Source organism: Physeter macrocephalus, chromosome 19, assembly GCF_002837175.3.
Source record: "Physeter macrocephalus isolate SW-GA chromosome 19, ASM283717v5, whole genome shotgun sequence".
In the NCBI taxonomy this organism is placed as follows: Eukaryota; Metazoa; Chordata; class Mammalia; order Artiodactyla; family Physeteridae; genus Physeter; species Physeter macrocephalus.
In genome coordinates, this window is record NC_041232.1 from 67,295,557 (window position 1) to 67,317,287 (window position 21,731).

The window sequence follows — 21,731 nt, forward strand, 5'->3', positions numbered from 1 at the left end:
CACTGACAGTATGGGGAGTCGTGGGGAAACAAAGATTAACTGCTTCAGTAAAACCATGATGTGATGGGTGCTTGAAATTAATTTGTTCTGTTAACTGGGAAGTTAATAAGCAAGTGACTGTCCTCCAACATTCTTATTTAAGTGTCTGTCAGTTATAACTAAAGATGTCTCATTGATTTTCCTTATGAACCAATAACTGTATGAAAGCTCTCTTTATTAAATCAGTTCAGCAATACATTTTCATCTTTAAGAAATAGTTGCTGGAAATGAAAAATTCCCAGAGTGGTATTTCATCTGTTTTTATATATGTATTTTTCCAGTTTTAATGAGATATAATTGACATTTAACATTGTATAAATTTAAGGTGTACTAAGTGTTGATTTGATACACTTATGTATTGCAAAATGATTACCACCATAACCTTAGCCAACATCCCCATCATGTCACATAATAAGCATTTCCTTTTTGTAATAAAAATATTTAAGAGCAACTCTCTTAGCAACTTTCAAGTGTATAATACAGTATCATTAACTATAATCACTATGTTGTACATTAGATCCCCAGAACTTATTCATCTTATAAGTGGAAGTTTGTACTCTGACCAATATCTCCCTTCTTCTCTCAACCCCCAGCCCCTGGTGAACATCATTCTAGTTTCTATTTCTATGAGTTTGGCTTTTTTAGATTCCACGTATAAGTGATGTTATATAATGTATGTCTTTCTCTGTCTGACTTATCTCATTCAGCGTGATGTCCTCGAGGTCTATCCATGTTGTTGCAAATGGCTGGATGTCCTTCTTTCTCATGGCTGAATAATATAGATAGATAGATAGATAGATGATAGATAGAGATGTAGATATAGATATAGATATAAATATAAATATAGATAGATAGATATCTCACATCTTCTTTACCCATTCATCCTGGACAAAACTTAGCTTTTTCATTGTTTTGGCTATTGTGAATAATGCTGCAAAAAGCACAGGAGTGCAGATATCTCTTTGATATCCTGATTGCCTTTGGCTACACCCAGAAGTGGGATGACTGGATCATATGATTGTTCAATTTTTAATTTCCTAAGGAACTTCCATACTGTTTTCTATAGTGGCTGCACCCATTTATATTCCTACTAACAGTGCAAAAGTGTTTTCCTTTCTCCACATCCTTGCCAAGACTTGTTATCTCTTGGTTTTTTTTATTTTAGCCATTCTAATAGATGTGAGGTGGTATCTCATTGTAGTTTTGATTTGCATTTCCCTAATGATTAGTGATGTTCAGCACCTTTTCATGTATCTGTTGGTCTTTTATATTCCCTCTTTGGAATAATATCCATTCAGTTCCTCTGCCCATTTTTTAATCACATTGCCTTTTTGCTATTGAGTTGTATGTGTTCTTTATATATTTTGTATATTAACCACTTATTAGATATTTAATTTTAAGAATTTTCTCCCCTTACCTTTTCATTTTCTTTCTGTGTAGAAGCTGTTTAATTTGATGTAGTTCCACTTGCTTATTTTTGCTCTTGTTAGCTTTGCTTTTGGTGTCCAATCAAAAAAATCATTGCCAAGACCAATGTCTAAGTTTTCTTTCAGGAGTTTTACAGTTCCCGGTCTTATGTTCAAGTCTTTAATCCATTTTGAGTCTATTTTTGCAGATGGTACCAGATAGGGGTTCAGTTTTATTCTTTCACATGTGACTATCCAGTTTTCCCACCACCATTTATTGAAGAGACTATTCTTTCCTCATGATATATTATTGGATTCCTTCTTAAACATTAGTTGATTTTTATATGTGGAGATTTATTTGGGCTCTCAATTCTGTTCCATTGGTCTGTGTCTGTTTTATGCTAATACTATACTGTTTTAATTACTATAGTTTTGTGTGATAGCTTGAAATCAGGAACTATGATGCCTCCAGCTTTGTCCTTAGGATTGCTTTCAGCTCTTCAGAATTTCATACAAATTTTAGGATTTTTTTTTCTATTTCTGTAAAAATGACATTGGAATTACAGTAGGGATTGCATTGAATATATAGATGGCTTTGGGTAGTAATTTTAACAGTATTAATTCTTCCAATCCATGAACACAGTCTATCTTTCCATCTTTTGTAGCTTGATCAATTTCTTTCATCAAATATTAATTCTTCCAATCTATAAACACAGTCTATCTTTCCATCTTTTGTAGCTTGTTCAATTTCTTTCATCAAAGTCTTGTAGTGTTCAGTGTAGAGCTCTTTCGCCTCCTTGGTTAAATTTATTCCTAAATATGTTGTTCTTTTTGATGCTATTGTAAATGAGATTGTTTTCTTAATTTCCCTTTCTGATAGTTTGCTGTTAGCATATAAAAATGCAACTGATTTTTGTATATTGATTTTGTATCCTGAGAGTAGTGTTTCATTTGTTTCAAGGAATGTAGGAATGAAGAAAGACTCTCAAGCTATTATATATACCCTGGTGACTTTTCCTGTGCCATTTGGCTTTTTTTTTTTCTTCAAGCACAGCATTTTAAAATCGATTTTATGGCATTCTTCTCCATGTTACGAACGGGTGACTCAGCAGCTCCTGTGAGATAGGATATTTCGTAATAGATAAGATGAACAGCAATAAAATATATTTGTGGGGTAGCTATATTTTTTCCAACTCAACAGGGACAGCTCTAAGAAATCATAAATTGTCTAGATGTAACAAGGTTAGAATTAAAAGGCATTAAGAATCTACCAAGAGAGAATTAGATTTATTTTTCTTTTTCTCACTGCACATCTTGTCTAGAGAATAGAGTTGTGTGCAAAAACTCGAAGAAAAAAGCCCCCCAAACCATACTGAAGGAATTTAAATACAAAAGATGTGAGAAGTCCAACAACCCAAAATTTCCGAATCCCCAGACAACTAGGACGATGATTCCAGTCAAAGAATTCAGAACCCACAAGTCCCTTCTTCAACTTCTGAAATGAACTGTCCCCAACAGAAAAGAGAGGTTTATAGCTTTAGTTTGGTTTTCTTCTCATTGGTTCGTTGTTTACTGCTTTCTTTTGATTTCATTTATATTCTCTAACTTTAAAAGGAAGTGTAAGAATGGCTTTTATCTGTTCATTCCAGCAAGGCTGAGACAGCCAGAGTTCACTACTTTGTTTAAAACTAGCAATTAACTTTTTTTTTTTTTTTTTTTTGTGGTACGCGGGCCTCTCACTGTTGTGGCCTCTCCCGTTGCGGAGCACAGGCTCCAGACGCGCAGCCTCAGCGGCCATGGCTCACGGGCCCAGCCGCTCCACGGCATGTGGGATCTTCCCGGACCGGGGCACGAACCCGTGTCTCCTGTATCGGCAGGCAGACTCTCAACCACTGCGCCACGAGGGAAGCCCTGACTATTTTATTCATGGGTGTTCCTGTAGATTCTTTTCCATTTTTAAAATCATCATCTCCTTCGGAAAATCCAGCATCCCATTTACTCTTTGATTCCAAAAGTTAAATTTCAGTGGGAAAAAAAAAACAAATAATAAATGACCTAGTATAAAATTTGTTTTCATCTGTGGTTAAGGACCACAGATTTGTTTATATCTGTGATTAGTCTCATGGACCACTCTGGTACAAAATTTTGATTGTGGGGAGGCTGTGCATATCTGGGGTCAGAGGGTAAATCTCTGTATGTTCCACTCAATTTTGCTATGAACCTAAAAACTGCTCTAAAAAGTAAGGTCTATTAGAAAGAAAGAAAGAAAAAAAGAGAGAGAGAAAAGGAAGGGAGGGAGGGAGGAAGGAAGGGAGAAAAATTTAGTCTCCTTAGTAGATTTTTTATTTTGTTAATTTATTTAAAAGTAAGGATTATTAAATAAATTTAATTATGTAACTATTACATAATATATAATACAAACATAAAATAGATAATGTAACTATTATAGAAAGTTATGCAAATAAAAGATTCTTAACAGAATTCTTTGTTTAATAATTCTTGACTCTCATCTAAAATCAAAAGGCATAGGCATTCTGCTCCTGGCCAAGATTTCACATGTTTTTAAAATATATACTCAGTCATTCTTCAAGTATTTTTTGACCAAAGGTATGTGAAATGCAAAAGGTAGAGGAACTAATATGTGTTTCCAAGTGCTTGCTTAGAAAAGAAAAAAAACAACACATCCTCTTTTCTAGGAAACTAAATATTCTCTAAATCACTGCCAGAAACAGTTAACTTCCAGTCATTCGGTATCAGTTTCTGAATGCCTTGGAGAACACTAAACATCCCTGTTCTCTCTCAAGCAGAAAACATTTCATGTCTCTGGCTGGAGATGTCTTATTAGTCACCCCGAAAAACAGCAAAAGGCACACACAGGAAAAGAAGCATTTGACTGTGTTAAATGGGGCAACTCTCCTTCCTCAAAAGTTATCAGAAAGACCTTTGACTTTGAGAGATGAATCACTAAAACTCTGCCCCCAAAGACTGCTGCTTTCTGAACACACAAATAACGCTGAATTTCTCCCCTCCCATAAGAAAGAAAAGATATAGGATAAAGTACATTTGCATAACACATATTTGGTGATCCATGGATAAAGCTTTATACAGTCATGATGGGCAAATCTTTCCTCTTCCTACTAATGCACTGCAGTTCTGCTCTTAGCCTCAATAGGCAAAGTAACTGGCCTTTGGGGAACAAGGAAAAGTGCTATATTTTGAAAACTTCAAATAATCATCTTGAGGTCTCATTTCTACAAATCAGTGTAAAATCAGTGCCCCCATTTCCTCATCTTTGAAACAGGTCCTAGAGAAGAGTAGATGATTTCCACTATTGTTTTCAGTGTCGGCATGGTCTTAGTGAGAAAGCTGGTCAACTTTATCCATGTTATTTTTCTGCCCCGCCTCTCCGCCAAATTGGAAATCAATTAACAAATGGAACTTGCCCTAAATAAGATCAGCGCAGTAGAGTTCATGAATTTTTCTCTAGGGTCTTTTACAAAAAATCCAAACTGTGAGGAATTGGGGTTACTTAGGATTATTGCATGATGTTGTTCTTCTGAGATTAATGAGTGAATTTGGTTCCTAAAAATGTTCGAGTCTTGAAGTGTCTTTGCTTAGAGTTATTAGTGTGCTGTATTTCTTTCAAATATTGCAGTTTTAGATGGAAGAAAACTCCTCATTTCCATTTTTGCAATATTTTTGCCAGTTATTCCATAGCAGTTATTTATGTGTTGACATTAATTATTATAAAGTGCCTTGAGATTTGACTCTGCTGTGTAATTGTATGCTATTTGTACAATGAATTCCTACTATTTCATCATTTGAAAAGGAGTGCCTTGCCAGTACATATTTGATTCTCACTTTAGTGTCGGAATTGCAGGGAAGCTGCACTTCGTGGGCGAAAGGAGGTTTTCTTTGCTTTTAGAGCTCTTAGTACAGCTAAATGTCATGTCACGGAGCAAATCTGTTTCACCTAGGTGTCCTGAAGCTGGCACCTGAACTGGCCAAACGGACTCATCTGAAATGAGAGCTTTTCCAGTGGAGCAGTTGCTGTTGTGTTTGTCTGAGAATTTTTTCACTGCCTTAGATGTCAGCCATTTCTAAAAGGCATTTTTTTTTTTTTGCTGTATGTAAAATATAAGCATTATGAATTGTCTATGGAAAACCTGTACCTTGTCCATTGTATTAGATATTAAGCAAAATTAACGTTTTGAACAAAACAAAAACAGTCCCTTATGCATTACTGATCCATTCAGTGTTGAGGCTGGACCCTCCCATTCCACCTAGCACATTGCATTAGGCACGTTCCTTTTCACTATGTGGTACTAAGTATTGATTTTGCTAAAGAGCTGGTCCATTGGTATCAAGCCACCATTACTTCTCTCAAAGTCCAGAACCACATTGTGATGTTCCCAGTGGGAATCATGGTGGCCAACTGAAAACTTGGGAATGGAGGACTAGGCATTCACAGCATTTTTATTTTCAAATATGCTGAAGAGAAGAAGAATGGGAGTGCCCCCCCTAAAATTCACTGAAGTCAACAGAATTCATGTGAAGCCTGAGGTTTTGAAGTAACTAAATTTTAGAAGACTAAAAAAATTGCATGTAAGTTTTATTAAACCTATGATCACAGTAATATTTTAACTTAGATCTCTTTGATTTCAAAAATGTAGAAGAAATAGAAAAAGAAAATATGAAGGAAGGAATGAAGAAAAGAAAGACATCACAAAACATTATTATTTCTGTAATAACTAAAGCAGTTTTCAAAATATGATATGGATTTACTGCAGTCCATCTTCAATAGAGAGAATTACAGCAGATTTCTGAGGAAAATTGTGAACTTTCTTTTCTTGGAGAGGCATTCTTAATATGATGATATGGACCCTTTAATAAAAACCAGCCCTTTGGTAATAAAGAAGTACCTCGTTGTAGGTTCCTGAAGCTGTTTCTCTCAGATCTAGATCTGAGAGATACTGTATTTTTATTTGGACAACTGACCGTTGGTCATTTGTTCTTTTGGACTAAATATGAGTCTAGAGTAAAACCTTCATAATTTTCTTTGTTTCTAAAACTATACTCTCAACCACCTAATTACACCATCTTGATTGAACACACATGTTCCTCTTTCTCTTTACATTCTTAAAAGCAGTTTAGCTCCTTATACCACCTACCTGAAGCCCCCATTCCCTTTTGCCTTAGAGAACCAACATCACCAAAGAGTTGCCTTAATGTTTTCCTTGCAGCCCCGCACTTTAACCTTGAGATTGTACCTGCATGTGTTTCTCCTCTCCATCTTTGATAGGACTTCCTAGCCTAGAGATAAGGTACTTCTCTTCAAACTGCTTTTGCCCTCAGAGTTCTATCCAGTTTGCTGGATTACACTTTCCATATTTGAAGAAATCTTTAATCAAGTCTTTGCCCATTTTCTGGTTCCATTTGCTATGTGGCTGCATCTGTCCTGGGCCAGCCCTGTATCTCCTAATCTCCATGTTTGAATTGGGTAAGCCTGAAGCCCACTCAGTGACCCAGAGGACCTCTAACCCTTTCTGAATATAGACAAATGAGTTTTAATATCAAATACCCTCTGCAGGCACATTTCACTTTTGCATATCTTTAATATGATATCTTGATCTTTTGTATCTTTAATCTCCACCCCCTTCAGCATTATCAGATTTTCTCTCTATCTCCTCTGCCCTTTGCTGACCTCACTGAGCCTCCCAGAGAGGTGTCTCAAAATTATCTCACAAACTAATTATCTTGAAATATTTCCTGCATAGAAATTCTCTTTCAAAAGTGAGAGATTATCTTCTATCGCTGTATTTTTTCCACTTTACCCAATAGCACTTTTTTAAGAAATAAGTCATCAGAAATACTCTTCTTTCATCCACACTTATTCCTACTATGCAGCTCTGTTCATTTTCAATTTACCTGGGATCTGTTGACTCTGAATATGAATGAATAAAGTCAAATCACAGCGTCCTTAGCATGATAAACAGTATTTTAGTCAAACTAAACTGTGTTCTCTGGAGAAAAGGTGTGTTTCCACGTGCAAGACTGTCCAGATAGCCAAAGGCTGTCACAAACGGCTGTGTGGAACCTCTCCAACCATAGTAATCTGACTGAAAATTACAATGTTTGCTACGAAAGAGGAAAAATTGCAATTCTGCATTCAGGCAACTTGTTTCAGCAGATTCATCTCGCATATAACTTCTTAGCTGGATGTGCTTCTATTTTGTTATGGAAGATAATGATAATGGTTATTATTCATATCATTTTATTAGCAATGCCTTGAGCACCCGGTAACTCTGATTTGTCTGACAGTTGACATGGCATGTTTAAAAAAATTGGCATATTGGCTGGTGGATAATAATGCAGCCGTAGCCGGGTTTGGTACCTTGAATTTCACTGACATTGCTACTTATGAAAGGAGAAATAACTCTTTTTTCCTCACTTTTTCACTTATGAGTGCAGGGCCCAGACAATTCAGGCAAGACAGGCAGTGTATATTTTACTACTCTTCCTGGAAGATAGAGCCCTGTCCTACTGGGTCTATTTCTACTGTTTAAAGGGGCAGTGTTATCATATATCTTAACTATATGAGGGTAGAGGGATGGAATGTTCTCAACCTGAAGAATGGATTAGTCAGATCCTGGCATAACTCTCTGAACTGCTCCAGGGCCCCTTCGGGTGACTTAGGGAAAGCCCACTTTGTCGTGGATTATGAATGGCTTTTTTTGTCACCCTTGCAGCAGTGAGCGAAGGAGCAGCCACCCAACAGCCGCCCATGTTGCCCCCAGCACAGCCTGAGCATCCCAGCAGTGAGGAGGCGCCCAGCAGAACCATCCCCACGGCCTGTGTTCGACCAACTCATCCACTCCGCAGCTTTGCCAACCCTTTGCTACCTCCACCGATGAGTGCAATAGAACCGAAAATCCCTTATACACCGCTTTTGTCTCAGTCAGGTAAGTGCCCATTTGTTTACACTTAAAAGCTTTGTTATCCCTGGTGGCTCCACGTAAGTACATGAGGGTTCCGAGAAGGCCTGGATGTAATGTATCTTTTTGACGTTGATTATATACCCAGTGTGCTCGTGTCTTTCACTGATGTTTGTGGTGCAGCTTTTAAGTATTTGCCTTATAAGCAACTGGCTGGTTGTAGGCACCTTTCGTTCCTTTGGAAAGTTGTTCATTGATCCTGAATGTCAGTCCAGTACTTTTAATATGTGCTATAGGTATGCCCACTAGAGGATACTGGAAAAGTTCTTCTGTCTGCCACATGAGTTGTAGGATTTAAAGCTAGACTCCAAGACTAGAGTAAAAGGTACAGAAGTCTGCAAAATCACTTTTTAGAGAAATGCATGTAAATCTCATAATTCTGCTTTGTTCTTTTCATTAGTCATCTTGCAGGGGTTCTTATTTTAGAGTTCCAAGGCCAGAAAGGCATATCAGACCAGTGTAGCGTCTAACTTCCTAATTTTAGAAATAGAGAAACCACAACTTAGACAGATAGGAAGTAACATCTCTATGTTTCCTTTCTAAGAAAGTCAAATGGCAGAGAGGAGAACCAGAGTCCCTAATTCCCAGCGCAGTGTTCATTTTATTACCTTAGCTGGTATCCAGTGAGGCTGAACCAGAGCTCCTTTTCGTTTCTGTTACGGGTTAGGGAGATGAAGGGGGCACAGAGAGGGACAAAGGAAGAAGAAGAAGGAGGAGAAGGAGGAGGAAGAGGGGGAGGAGAGGAGGAACAAATAGATAGGATGAAATATAGGCCAGTAGCTAGTTAAGTAGATACATAAAGAACTACATAGTGCTCAAAATTATTTGGAATGTTGACATCATTCTTAGGTTAAAGTGTAGGGTTGCGAGGAAAACATGAAGGCAAATCTTTGGTGATGTTGGTTCTCTAAGGCAAAAGGGAATGGGGGCTTCAGGTAGATGGTATAAGGAGTTCTCTGCCACATTTCACCAGGGTTGGTCTGGTGACCAAAGAATGCAGCGGAAGTGATGGTATGTCACTTCCAAAATTAGGAATAAGCTAGTAATGTTCAGTGGTTCCAAGTACATAGAGATGCCCCCTTAATAGACACAGGCAGCTGGATGGACCAATCGGCCGCTGTACAAAGACATTTGAGTTAGTTTCTGTTACTCAGATCCATACCCACAGTGATTTTAGTCACTGCATTAGTACGTAAACCTCACAGTGACTGCTTAAACTAGGAAAAATAAGACTGCAGTTATGAATCTTAAATTTATATTAACATTAAGACTATATCTTGTTCCTGGCATCATGTTAATCGATTTGTGTGAATCACCTCTGGTGTTCTCACCATTCATGTAGTGTCTCATATGGATGCTCGGCTACAGGAGGGATGTGGGACTCCATCCCTTGAGATGCACGCTGCGTGTTGTGCCTGGGCAGGATGGGGTCTTCTCTGACACATAGGCTCACTGCAGGTCATGACTTCATTTCACAGGAAATGGCTCTTCTAGCCCAAAAGAAGCCCACACTAGGATTTAAAGCAAGTCTATATTGTCCAAGCCCTTCTCCCACTCCCCACGTGTATATCCCACATACACATGATGTGGAGAATCTGCTACTTGGTATTGCCCCAAAGCTATGAGGTCTTTGCTAGTTGAAACAGGGACAATTTGAAGCAAGAAAATTTATTTCATGAAATTCCTGTGTCAAGAGCATGCTGCCTGGTGATTTCTGGCTACACTCAGTTTCCCACTGAAATACCAACCAAGGGAAATGATCTTGGAGGAGACATATTCTGGATAGACGGCAGGTTAATTGCAACTACTACTAATAACTAACCTTTACTGAACATGTGCTATGTGACCTGCATGCTTCTGAAGACTTGTAGTATGGCATATGATCCTCAAAACTTTGTGAGGTTGCTACTTTCTTAACCCCATGTCATGGATAAGGAAATTGTGACACAGAGCATTTAAGTAGCATATTTAAGTCTACACAGCTAGGGAGTGGTGCATCTTTTCCCACCTTTCTTTAACTGCAGAAAGCATGGGTTCTGAACTTTTAGGAACTCATTTGTAACTCTTAGTTTATGTCTAACTCATTTAATGACAAAAACAAAGATAATCTTTTAAAGCCTATTAAATTAAATCATTCTAAAACTGATAAAAAGAAAAAAATGTGAAACATCTGAAATAATTCTGAGTTGGGGAATACCATTTTCTCACAAGGCTTCTTCCCTCACATTTTAATAAGGAAAGATGAGAATTTTGTCAAAAGCTTTTTCTGCACCTATTGAGATGATCGTACGGTTTTTATTCTTCAGTTTGTTACTGTGTTGTATCACGCTGATTGATTTGTGGATATGAAAAATCCTTGCATCCCTGGGATAAATCCTACTTGATCGTGGTGTATGATCCTTTTAATGTATTGTTGGATTCAATTTGCTAGTATTTTGTTGAGGATTTTTGCATCTATATTCATCAGTGATATTGGCCTGCAATTTTCTTTTTTGTGTGTTATCTTTGTCTGATTTTGGTATCAGGGTGATGCTGGCCTCATAGAGTGAGTTCGGAAGTGTTCCTTCCTCTGCAATTTTTTTGGAATAGTCTCAGAAGGATAAGTGTGAACTCTTCTCTAAATGTTTGGTAGAATTCACTTGTGAAGCCATCTGGTCTTGGACTTTTGCTTGTTGAGAGTTTTTAAATTACTGATTCAATTACAGTACTTGCAATTGCTCTGTTCATATTTTCTATTTCTTCCTGGTTCAGTCTTTGGAGATTGTACCTTTCTGTGAATTTGTCCATTTCTTCTAGAGATGTTTAACTATTTTATACTGAGAATACCAATTTTATAACACCAAGAAACTACAGTGCTATAGCACTTTATACTGTTGACTATTCTCTTTATTTGGAAGTAAAGGTCTTGTTTTTGAGGAACTATGTAATACAGAGAAAAAAGATGGAAATGATATTCAAAAGTCCATTTTAAATGAAAATTTTGCTGTGGCAGTAATATTTGGTTTGAGACACAAGGTTTGGATATCAACCCATGCTCCAAGTGATCTATAATAACAAAAAATGACCCCAAAATGACCCAATGATCCTCATTTTAGAAAGAACATCTGATAATAGGCAGAACAAAGCACTTACCTTTATTATTTACTAGTTATTGTTTTCTTCTAGTTACAGTAAAACCGAAGCTGCCTTAAACAAAATCTGGCACAATGTAGCGTAAATGAGTGTATTATATCTTTAAAAGATGGAAAGGAGAGTTTGTTCTTCTCTCTCTCTACATCTATTCTCTCAAATAATAAGCATATTTGAAGAACCGTTCTCTGTTCTAACGTCATGTGGACAAGATCTCATTTTCTTTTATTTCCATTGCACGTTTATAAGTCTTCTTTTGTTTTAATGTTGTTTTTGTTTTTAGTGGAACTATTTCTTACAAACTATCTTTTCTTTCAGATTTTCCAATATCTCTGGCTTGCATTTTAGGGGGTGATTTTATTTTTTTCACAGTAAATACCATCCTCCCCCACTCACCTGAAGCACACCCCACCATCACTTGGGAAATATTAAATGCCTTTCCCTTTTTTGTTTCTCTTATTGTCTCCCTGTGGTTCCTGTTCATTTCATAACGCCCTACCTCATGATTTTCAAATAAGTTCTCCCTGCATTGCTCCTGACACATGGTAAATAGTATGCTTTTAAGAAAGGGCTGATGTTTACCTATTCTAATAGAAAAAGAAAATTAGCAGACTGACAAATGTATTAGCTGTGACATTAACTACTTGCTTCTTAGTCTAAAAGATGAAATATTTAGAGCTTTCGACAAATTTTAATTCTAAGAAAATCATTACTGTAGTCAAACTGATTGATGAAGTAAAGTCATTCTCTTGTTGGCTTAAAAAAATACCTCAAATAATTTTACTCTGGGTTTCACAATAAAGGACTGTGTAATTACTAATGAATTTATCTTTACTTACCACAAGTAATTACTTTAGAATATGGTGACGTGAGGCATCACTGTAATTTTTAAAGATCACGCCCAACGAGAAGCTCCTTCTGGTTTGAAACCATTTAAATTAGGATCAGTGAAGAAGTTCCTTCCCTCCTCAAATTCCTGTGTGTGCTTTTTCTTGGGCAACATTATCGATCTGTGCCTCAGTTTGTGCCTTCCAAAAAGGCATGTGAAGCTATGTTTGCAGCAGTTTTATATGAGGTATAGGGCACCACATAATACGCAGTAATGACTTCCATGGAGTTGCAGAGAATTTTGCAGTATTTCTCTAGTAAATGGTAATTAGAAAATCATCTTGTTGTCATAAAGAGTGACATTCTACCTACCTGAAAACACAGATTCATTCCTTCATTTATTTTTTCCTTCCACAGTTAGAAATTTAGCTTACTAGACTCTAGGGTGTTTTATGGTATTTCTTACAATTTCATCATCACCTCGTGATAAAGTGGTTCCATTTCTTAATGCTTCATCTCTGTGTGGTCTTTACACATATCAGGGAGGCTACACATACTGCACTTTGCAAATCACAGATGTGAACATATAAGTGATTTGGTGCAGTCCCCTTTCAGATTAAATAGAAAATGTTTGATTAAAGTGTTGGGTTTGTGGCATTATAGATCTGACATAAATTCTACAAAGGGCCCAGATAGGCTGTTTTTTTGTTTTTGTTCTCTAGTGAAAATTCCTTTTAGCTGTGAACTGATCAGCTGCACTTTAAATGAACCTGGATTAGGAGGCCATATGCCTTCTGAGGCTGTAATTCTAAAGGGAAAGAAAATGTGACCTCTTAAATAGTGACTTTTATTTCGTAGCGCTGTTTTACAACATTAGCCCCCTGGAGTTCTTGGATCTTTGTAAAGCTGCATACGTGCTATATTGTCCTCCATTTACACATTGCATTTCTACATGTTTTTATTTATAAAAGTGAAAACCTAGAACATCCTGATCTTTTCAATCTTCTAGGGATCGATATGTCAGTGGACATGACAAGACCAGAACTCACTTCATTGTACTGCGAAATTGAGTTTGATTTTCCTTCTACAAATTGTGGCATGTGCTTCAATTTGTCAGAGAACTGAGGACAAGGAGTGCGTGGAGGTGGCTGACAGTGGACAGAAAAGGCATTTGATTTATATTTTATGGCTGGTTGGAAAATCATGTGTTCCTGCTATAACCTGATCTTTTTGGCAGGCCTCATTCAGTAAATATACTATCACACAAAACTGCCAATAAATTACTATGATACATTAATAGAATTCCTTTCCCTGAGTCACCTGTAGTCTACTGTTGGGGGTGTTCATCAGGATTCCACCTGAGTATTCCATTCTGCTGAAATGAGTCACAGGCAGAGGTCAGACATCCTTTGGCAGGTGGAACAAGAGGGTCACTTTTCAGGCCAGTCAGATCAAATGAATCACTGGCACAGTTAAGTAGGAAAGATGTGTTGATTTGATGTTTTTGGAGCCAGTACCACCAATCAATTTCAGAGTGGAAAATTACACCACCTCCTTCACATTTCATCTCATGCGTAGGCTCTCTCTGTGTGTGTTTTTGGTTTTTTGTTTGAGGTTTTTTTGTTGTGGTTGTTTTTTTGGTAGGTACCCCCTTGAAATTGTCTTGTCCTCATTCCCAACAGATCATTTTTTTAATAGATGAAATTTGATTTGATTTGGTCTAGTCATTCTAAATGATTCCTTGGTAAATGTAATTAAGTCAAGTTTGCTTTATGCATCACCAATACTTGTGACTCTGGACCCTACTTGATGTTTTAATAAAATACTATTTCCTTTAGTATGGTGTTCCAGTATTTAAATAGAAAAAATCTCTGCTAACTGCCTCAAAGAGAGGGAAACCATTTCTAGAGGACACTTTATGAGTAAGCCTTGTGACTGGTACCTCACTTATAAATGACAAAACTGAAGCCTAAAAAGGTTAAGCAGCTTGCCCAAGGTCAACGATTGAGTTAATGGCCAAGTTTAAAGAATTCAGAGAAATAGAAGGCTGAAGAAAAGTAAAGGATTTTAGGTAGCTTTTTGTGCTGTGAGTAGTTATTCTTAGATTGACTTTTTCCCTACAAGCAGGCTTCTAGGATGATTCTAGTTATTAAATATCGCTCAGAAAGAATCGTTTTATAGCAGGGAGGTTGAGTTATTTAGCTTTGTGTCTGAGTAAATGTTTTATTCCTTTATGTAGGCTAGACAGAGGAAAGGAGTTATAGCAAGATAGGAACTAGACAGGAGCTCTGGAATAGCTCCTATCAAACTCACCTGCCCAACCTGCCGGATCCCTCTACAGGAGGGCAAGGAGCCCGGGAACTGACATCTGTTGCTTGCAGCGCCATGCACCATGGGTGGCCAGGGCTTTGGAGTCCAATAGTAAAATTAAGATGAGCAGAAGGAAGTGTAAAACAAAGATAAAAGTTAACACGCATGAGAATATTACTCAGATGGTGGCTTAGAACGTGTGAAGGTCAACGAGAGTGAAAAAGGAATGGCTGGTACTTTTTAGAACTGCAAAACGCTATTGGGAAGAGGGGGTGAATGAGCACCATTGAGTCAAAATTTGAGTCCTTTTGATCAAATTTTTATGCAATTAAAAAAACAAGAGAAAATATTGTACCAAGAATTGCTAGATCATAAATAAAAATTGAGGCTAATTATCAAATTTAAACAATTACACTCTAGGGTTAAAGTATTGCATTGCTATCTAGATAATCATAGAGAAAATGGCAACAAGTCTATTTTCAGAACCTTGTTACCTAGTAGACTATATAATTTGAAACATATAATCTAAAAAGAATGTCCTTGGATTATACTGGGGAGTGGTGGCCTTGTGGGTGACAAAGAATGATGAGCAAAAGGGTGAGGAATAGGTTGTTTTCAAGGCAGCAATTATTCCTTTCGCATATCCTATGGACCTGCTAGGTCACATGGTTAATTACTTCTATATAGATGTTGTTACTTGTGAAATATCTTGAGGATCATAGTACATTGGAGAAGAATAACATCCCCTTTATTCCTAAAAAGAGGGAGTGAGGCTCAGTGCAAATAGAGTCCTGAGGACTACTCCCTCCATTATGCCAGTTATGGAATTCTGCTCCCCTGAATCCTACTAATTCTAATCTGTGGAATTAGATAAACTTTCCTCTTCAAAGAGGAATAAAACATGAAATTCTAGCAAACTTAATTACTGCATAAATAAGGGTGGACATTCTCTCTGTATTTCTTCTTTGCTTTGTGAAAGAGTGTAAGTAAGAGAAAGGTTTTCCTTTGAGTACAGATTCTGAGCTGCACACTGTGCATCTTAAGTCTTCTAAGCATTTGACAGAGCTCCTTATGGTTCATCAATGTGTGTCAGATTCCAGTTGCTTTCTTTGGGAACCGGGGAAATTTTGAAACAGACAAAAAGTGTTCACATAAACCTCTGTGTTAATGGATTATTGAAAATGTGTTGTGAAAGATCTAACACACTGAAACAATCTCTGTGATTAAAAGTGAGAATTTAACCATCAGTGAACTATTTCTGAAGCTATGACCTGCAGTATCTAAGAGAATGTGTAAAAACCACTTAAAGATCCTACTTCTTCTGAATGTTTATAACTTTTATCTCATTGGCAAGGACTTAATGGGAAATTCAAGTGCCATGTTAAACATCTTCCTAGAGTAGACTTTCATCTTAGGCTTGCAGAGGATTGATGTTCTTATTGCCAGCATCTCTTTATTTACCATAATATCAAAGCTCTCAGAGGAGAATGCCTTTATCTTTTGTGGTAGAAGGGATTCCAACAAATGGTTTTTTAATTTGGTGCAAAACAGCCATCATTGTTTTGCCCATTTGATTTGATGGTACTTATAGCAACTGCTTTTTTCACATCTACTCCAAATTGCCCTTCTTAAATATTCTTCTTTCACATTTCCCATCCTCTTACCCAGTTGTTTGTATCTTTCTACTCCTGTGGTCACCTGAGTCATGATTTTTTATAGAAACAGCATATTTCAGACTACAGTAATGCGTTTACCTAGTGTACCTTTAAAGTCTGAGATTGTTGGTTGAATCTTTAGGTTCGGTAGGTGCTGCATTTAAAATTATAGTTATTCGTTTTCTTCTTGGCTCCTCTCTGGAGTGGTACCACAGTTAGTTAATAGAAGCAGAATGCTTTGGGCACACAAGTCTGAGCGGATGCCTGCCATGGTGCAGGACTAAAGGCAGGAAGGCGCCATGTAATGAGAATTTGGCCAGTCTTCCTGTTCTCTTTGGCGGGAGCAAAGTGTGACTGAAAGAGGACTTACAGGAGGAAAATAATAAAACTCCACTAGGACTCAGCTCCCCTATTCATTGGGTAGGTTGGCCTTGAATAAGTCATTTAACCTCTGTGCTTCCATTTTCCACAACTATAAATGGGGAGAATAAAATCTAGCCTGGAAAGAGTTTCATTTTCCTAGGGAGTCAAAGCATGTAAACATGAATGATGCTAGTTAAAGATGTTGGCCCTGAATCCAGGAGCTTCTGATTTGATATAATCTGGAGACCAAATTGCCTTATAAATTGGGCCCAGTGAAGTTTCCAGTGCCCTATAATAAGAAGCAGTGGCATCACGTGGAAGGGGGTTTAAAAGTACGTTTTAATGGTTCAGTGGCTGGTGAAACAAGATCTAACTCCTGAAGGTTGTATTTCACCACGAGTATGTGCACCAGAGAAGGGGCAGCCCATGAAATGGGCCCTTGCTTGGAAGACAGAATGGTCTTGAGCAGAGAATTTCAGAACATCTGCTCAGAGCTGTCTGAATATCATTTCTTAAGTCTAGAGAGAAGCATAGCCTCTTTCAATTAAACAGGTCTTGCCCTTAAATCATAAATCCATCCAGCAGCCGGGAAGCTATGTCCCACCAGCCCCTTTAAATAACCAAACTGCTCTAGATAGCATTCCCCCTCCAATTTCTTAATCTGTCTCTCCACCCATTGTTATGAATGTCTGTTCCTCAAGCCACTAAGGATTTATGTCCAGTAGATGTACAGATTTGGTGGTACGGTGCTTGACTTCCTCTCACTTATAAACGATGCATCTCCTGAATAGCTTCTCATGATGAACCAACGTAATGTGACTTAAGCCTTTGGAATTTCCAAGGTCCCAGCTCTCACTTCCAGCTTAGCCTGCAAAAAGAATAGCAGGGCAAAGAAGAGTAAGAAGTGAGGACCCAGAAGTGAGCTGCTGAAAGTGGGAAAAAGGATATTTCTCATCAAACAAAATGGGAAAAATGGTATTTCTCATCAAACACGTGTAAAATATTACTGACACCTTCATCTTCTCATTTACAAATAATATATATGTTCTTTTTTAAGTTTTCTTAATTGAAGTATAGTTGATTTACAATGTTGTGTTTATTTCTGCTGCACAGCAAAGTGATCCAGTTATACGTATATATACATTCTTTGTTATATTCTTTTCCATTATGGTTTATCTCAGGATATTTATCCTATGCAGTAGGACCTTGTTATTTATCCATTTACAAATAATATATATGTTCTATTAAGAATATTATAGTATGGCTCATTTCCAAATGTGATTTGAGATATAAATTTTTAATTCTAAACTCTCCATTAACATGACTGTGTAAGCAGAGCTTCTTAAATCTTAGATGCCTAGGAATCACCTGCAGAGCTTACTAAAATGCAGATTCTGATTCAGTGGACCCAAAAGAGGGCCTAAGATTCTGCGTTTCCAAGAAGATATCCAGGTGATGCTGATTTTGCCCTTCTGTAGATCACATTTTGAGTAGTGAGATTCTTAAACAGATCATGTGTTCTTCACCTGGAGTTCAGGGAAGAACTTGTGGGTTTAGTAACTCTTTTGAAATTAAATTCATATTTGTGTGTGTGTGTGTGTGTGTGTGTGTGTCTGTTTTTTCTATCTAGTGGGTTCATAGCTTTCATTAGAGTTTCAAATGGTTCATTATTTGTAACTAAGTTAAGGACCACTTAAGCTGCCTTTTTGTCATTCACCCTGCATTTAGGCTCTGCTATGGAACATAAACACCAAAGTCTTTTTTTCTTTTGCCTTGGTTTTGTTTGTTTGTTTTGCAAGACCAATTCCAAAATATCTTTTGCAGAGATAACCTTCCAGAATCTAAGGCCAAGAGCAGAACACTCTTGCCCTGCTCAGTGAAAAAATGAAGTTATTCATTTTCTCGTAGAAACACCAGGCCCTTTGTGCACATTTTTCAATGCCTGAGGAGGGAATCAGTTAGATTAGTATTTATAAATGTCTTAAAAGTGGTCCCACTTCAGAAACTCTTATTTTTGTTGCCTAAATGAAAACTGATAGAGAAGGTCCACAACTGTCTAGGATAAATTTTCTCCAGAAGATGAGCTCCTGCGGGAAATGGAGATGTGCTGTCACTTGAAGGGGGTCATCATAACCTATCCTTGGCACCTGTGTTCTGGTGTGCAGTTGGGAGCACTTCCAGCAGAAACTGAATGATTACGTACACATTTCCCCAATGACTCATCATTCGATGTAAATTTCAGATTCAGCCAGTGTCACACCAGGATGAATAGCAACTGAAATCTGTAAAACATATTTTTAAAAACATTGCTCATGGTCGTGAGGGTAGGTGAACCTCTAAATAGCAGTAGTATAAATCACAGAGATAATTTTTAATGGGAAGTAATTGAATGTTTATTTGAAGAGTGAAGAAGTTAAGTTATATAATATCCTGAAAGATATCATCATAAATCATTTATTGGGTATAAACTAATTCTAAGGAGTAAATATGTGTCTGAGGAGGCTCGGTTGTGGTAAAGAAGGGTAGGAGAGAGGAAGGTTTTTAAAGAAAGAGAACCTGTTTCTCCAATCAATATTCGAGAAATTAAAATCTCTCTCCCTCTCTCCCTCCATCCTACTGTGTCTGTCTCTTTCTTTTTGTTTTTTGTTTGTTTTCTGGATCAGAGTTTCTGAATTTAAATGGAAACAGGTGCTACACAAGCACTTACCAGTACATGAGTACTTGAATTTGAGAAATCCCAGACCAGAGACAGGAACAACGATAGAACATTGGAAAATACCTTGGAGAAAAGTGTATTAAAATGAATTTTCCTAGGTCTCTTGATGTTTCTAATGTTTGAGTTTTCGGCTCAGAGGCCTCGTCTTGACCTCTTTCCTTGAGTTTGTGGGTTAGACAGATGGTGCAGGATCCGGTTCCTGGAAGGTGACCTGGAGCCCCCGTCTGCCAGGGGGAGGCCATCCCGCCACAAAGGCGCCACCCTCTCTTCCTCCAACTTCCTTGTCTCCCAGATGCCACACAATCAGTACTTTCTCTAATTCTTTCCTGGGTTAAAGCTCATAAAAGCTCATGAAGCTCAAAAAGTTTCTCTATGTATTCTGTATTTAGTATGACTCTAATTAAATAGTTCACACTTACCTGACTTATCTTCTTACACCAACATGTAATATCATGATAGACACTCATTTTCAATATTCTTTAATGTAACAGTAAAGCTTAATATGTGCTGAGTCCCAGTAGATCCTCAGGAAAAAGTGAACTGATCTAACCACGACGATGATGTTTGCAAACTTCATTAGTGACAGTTATCTATAGTAAACACTTATCTATCACTTTACTGTCTCATTTAATCTTGACAAAAACACCGACAGTAATGTATTATTTCTCCCAGTTTACACATGAGAAATTTTGGAATCAGAAAGGATAATATAATTCATTCAACGCCACATTGTATTTAAATGGCAGGATAAGGATTTGAACCTAGGGCTTTGTGAAACCAAAGCCTACTTTTCTGAACAACTGTATTATAATGCATATATGTAAAGGGGCAATGATTATGTGAATAGTAATATCACACATAATAAACATTCAACCTATATTTGGGCAACTCCCTTAACCTGTAAATTTACACACTGCGATCCAGAGGTTTTCTGGTATTCTTCTAGGATATTTATACCCGACACAATACTCTAGCTTATGCTTTCACAAAGGAAAAGAAAAAATACACTGTTTATTTCTGTGTTCTCTATATATTGTTTACATTTCCATTGTTTTTTTTTAATTTTTAAATTTTATTTATTTCTTTATACAGCAGGTTCTTATTAGTCATCAATTTTATACACATCAGTGTATACATGTCAATCCCAATCTCCCAGTTCATCACACCACCATCCCCACCCCGCTGCGGCTTCCCCCGCCTTGGTGTCCACAGGTTTGTTCTCTACATCTGTGTCTCAATTTCTGCCCTGTAAACCGGTTCATCTGTACCATTTTTCTAGGTGACACATATATGCGTTAATATATGATATTTGTTTTTCTCTTGCTGACTTACTTCACTCTATACCTCAATTTCGTTCCTTTTTAAGGCGGAGTAATATTCCATTGTATATATGTATCACATCTTCTTTATCCATTTGTCTGTCGACGGGCATTTAGTTTGCTTCCATGACCTGGCTATTGTAAATAGTGCTGCAATGAACATTAGGGTACATGTGTCTTTTTGAATTATGGTTTTCTTTGGATATATGCCCAGTGGTGGGATTGCTGCATCATATGGTAATTCTATTTTTAGTTTTTTAAGGAACCTCCATACTGTTCTCCATAGTGGTCTCATTTCTTTATTTTTGTTTTTATTTCTATTACTCTAGGAGGTGGATCAGAAAAGATCTTGCTGTGATTTATGTCAAAGAGTGTGCTTCCTATGTTTTCCTCTAAAAGTTTTATAGTGTCCGGTCTTACATTTAGGTCTCTTATCCATTTTGAGTTTATTTTTGTGTATGGTGTTAGGGAGTGTTCTAATTTCATTCTTTTACATGTAGCTGTCCAGTGTTCCCAGCACCACTTATTGAAGAGACCGCCTTTTCTCCATTGTATATCCTTGCCTCCTTTGTCATAGATTAGTTAACCGTAGGTGTGTGGGTTTACCTCTGTGCTTTCTATCTTGTTCCATTGATCTATGTTTCTGTTTTTGTGCCAGTACCATATTGTCTTGATTACTGTACCTTTGTACTATAGTCTGAAGTTAGGGAGTCTGATTCCTCTAGCTCCGTTTTTTTTCACTCAAGACAACTTTGGCTATTCGGGGTCTCTTGTGTCTCCATACAAATTTTAAGATTTTTTTCTTCTGGTTCTGTAAAAAAATGCCATTGGTAATTTGGTAGGGATTGCATTGAATCTTTAGATTGCTTTGGGTAGTATAGTCATTTTCACAATATTGATTCTTCCAATCCAAGAACATGGTGTATCTCTCCATCTGTTGGTATCATCTTTAATTTCTTTCACCAGTGTCT

The 21,731-nt window shown here is 37.3% G+C and overlaps 1 protein-coding gene across 1 annotated transcript in view; it reads left to right on the forward strand.

The window, feature by feature from the left end:
• The window catches only part of DCC (DCC netrin 1 receptor), a 948,035-nt gene that overhangs the window by 874,264 nt on the left and 52,040 nt on the right, over window positions 1-21,731 (forward strand). Inside the window, exon 30 of the mRNA XM_028479946.1 lies at window positions 8,195-8,407. Coding sequence (XP_028335747.1) covers window positions 8,195-8,407 — 213 coding nt within the window. The remainder of the gene's footprint in view (window positions 1-8,194; window positions 8,408-21,731) is intronic.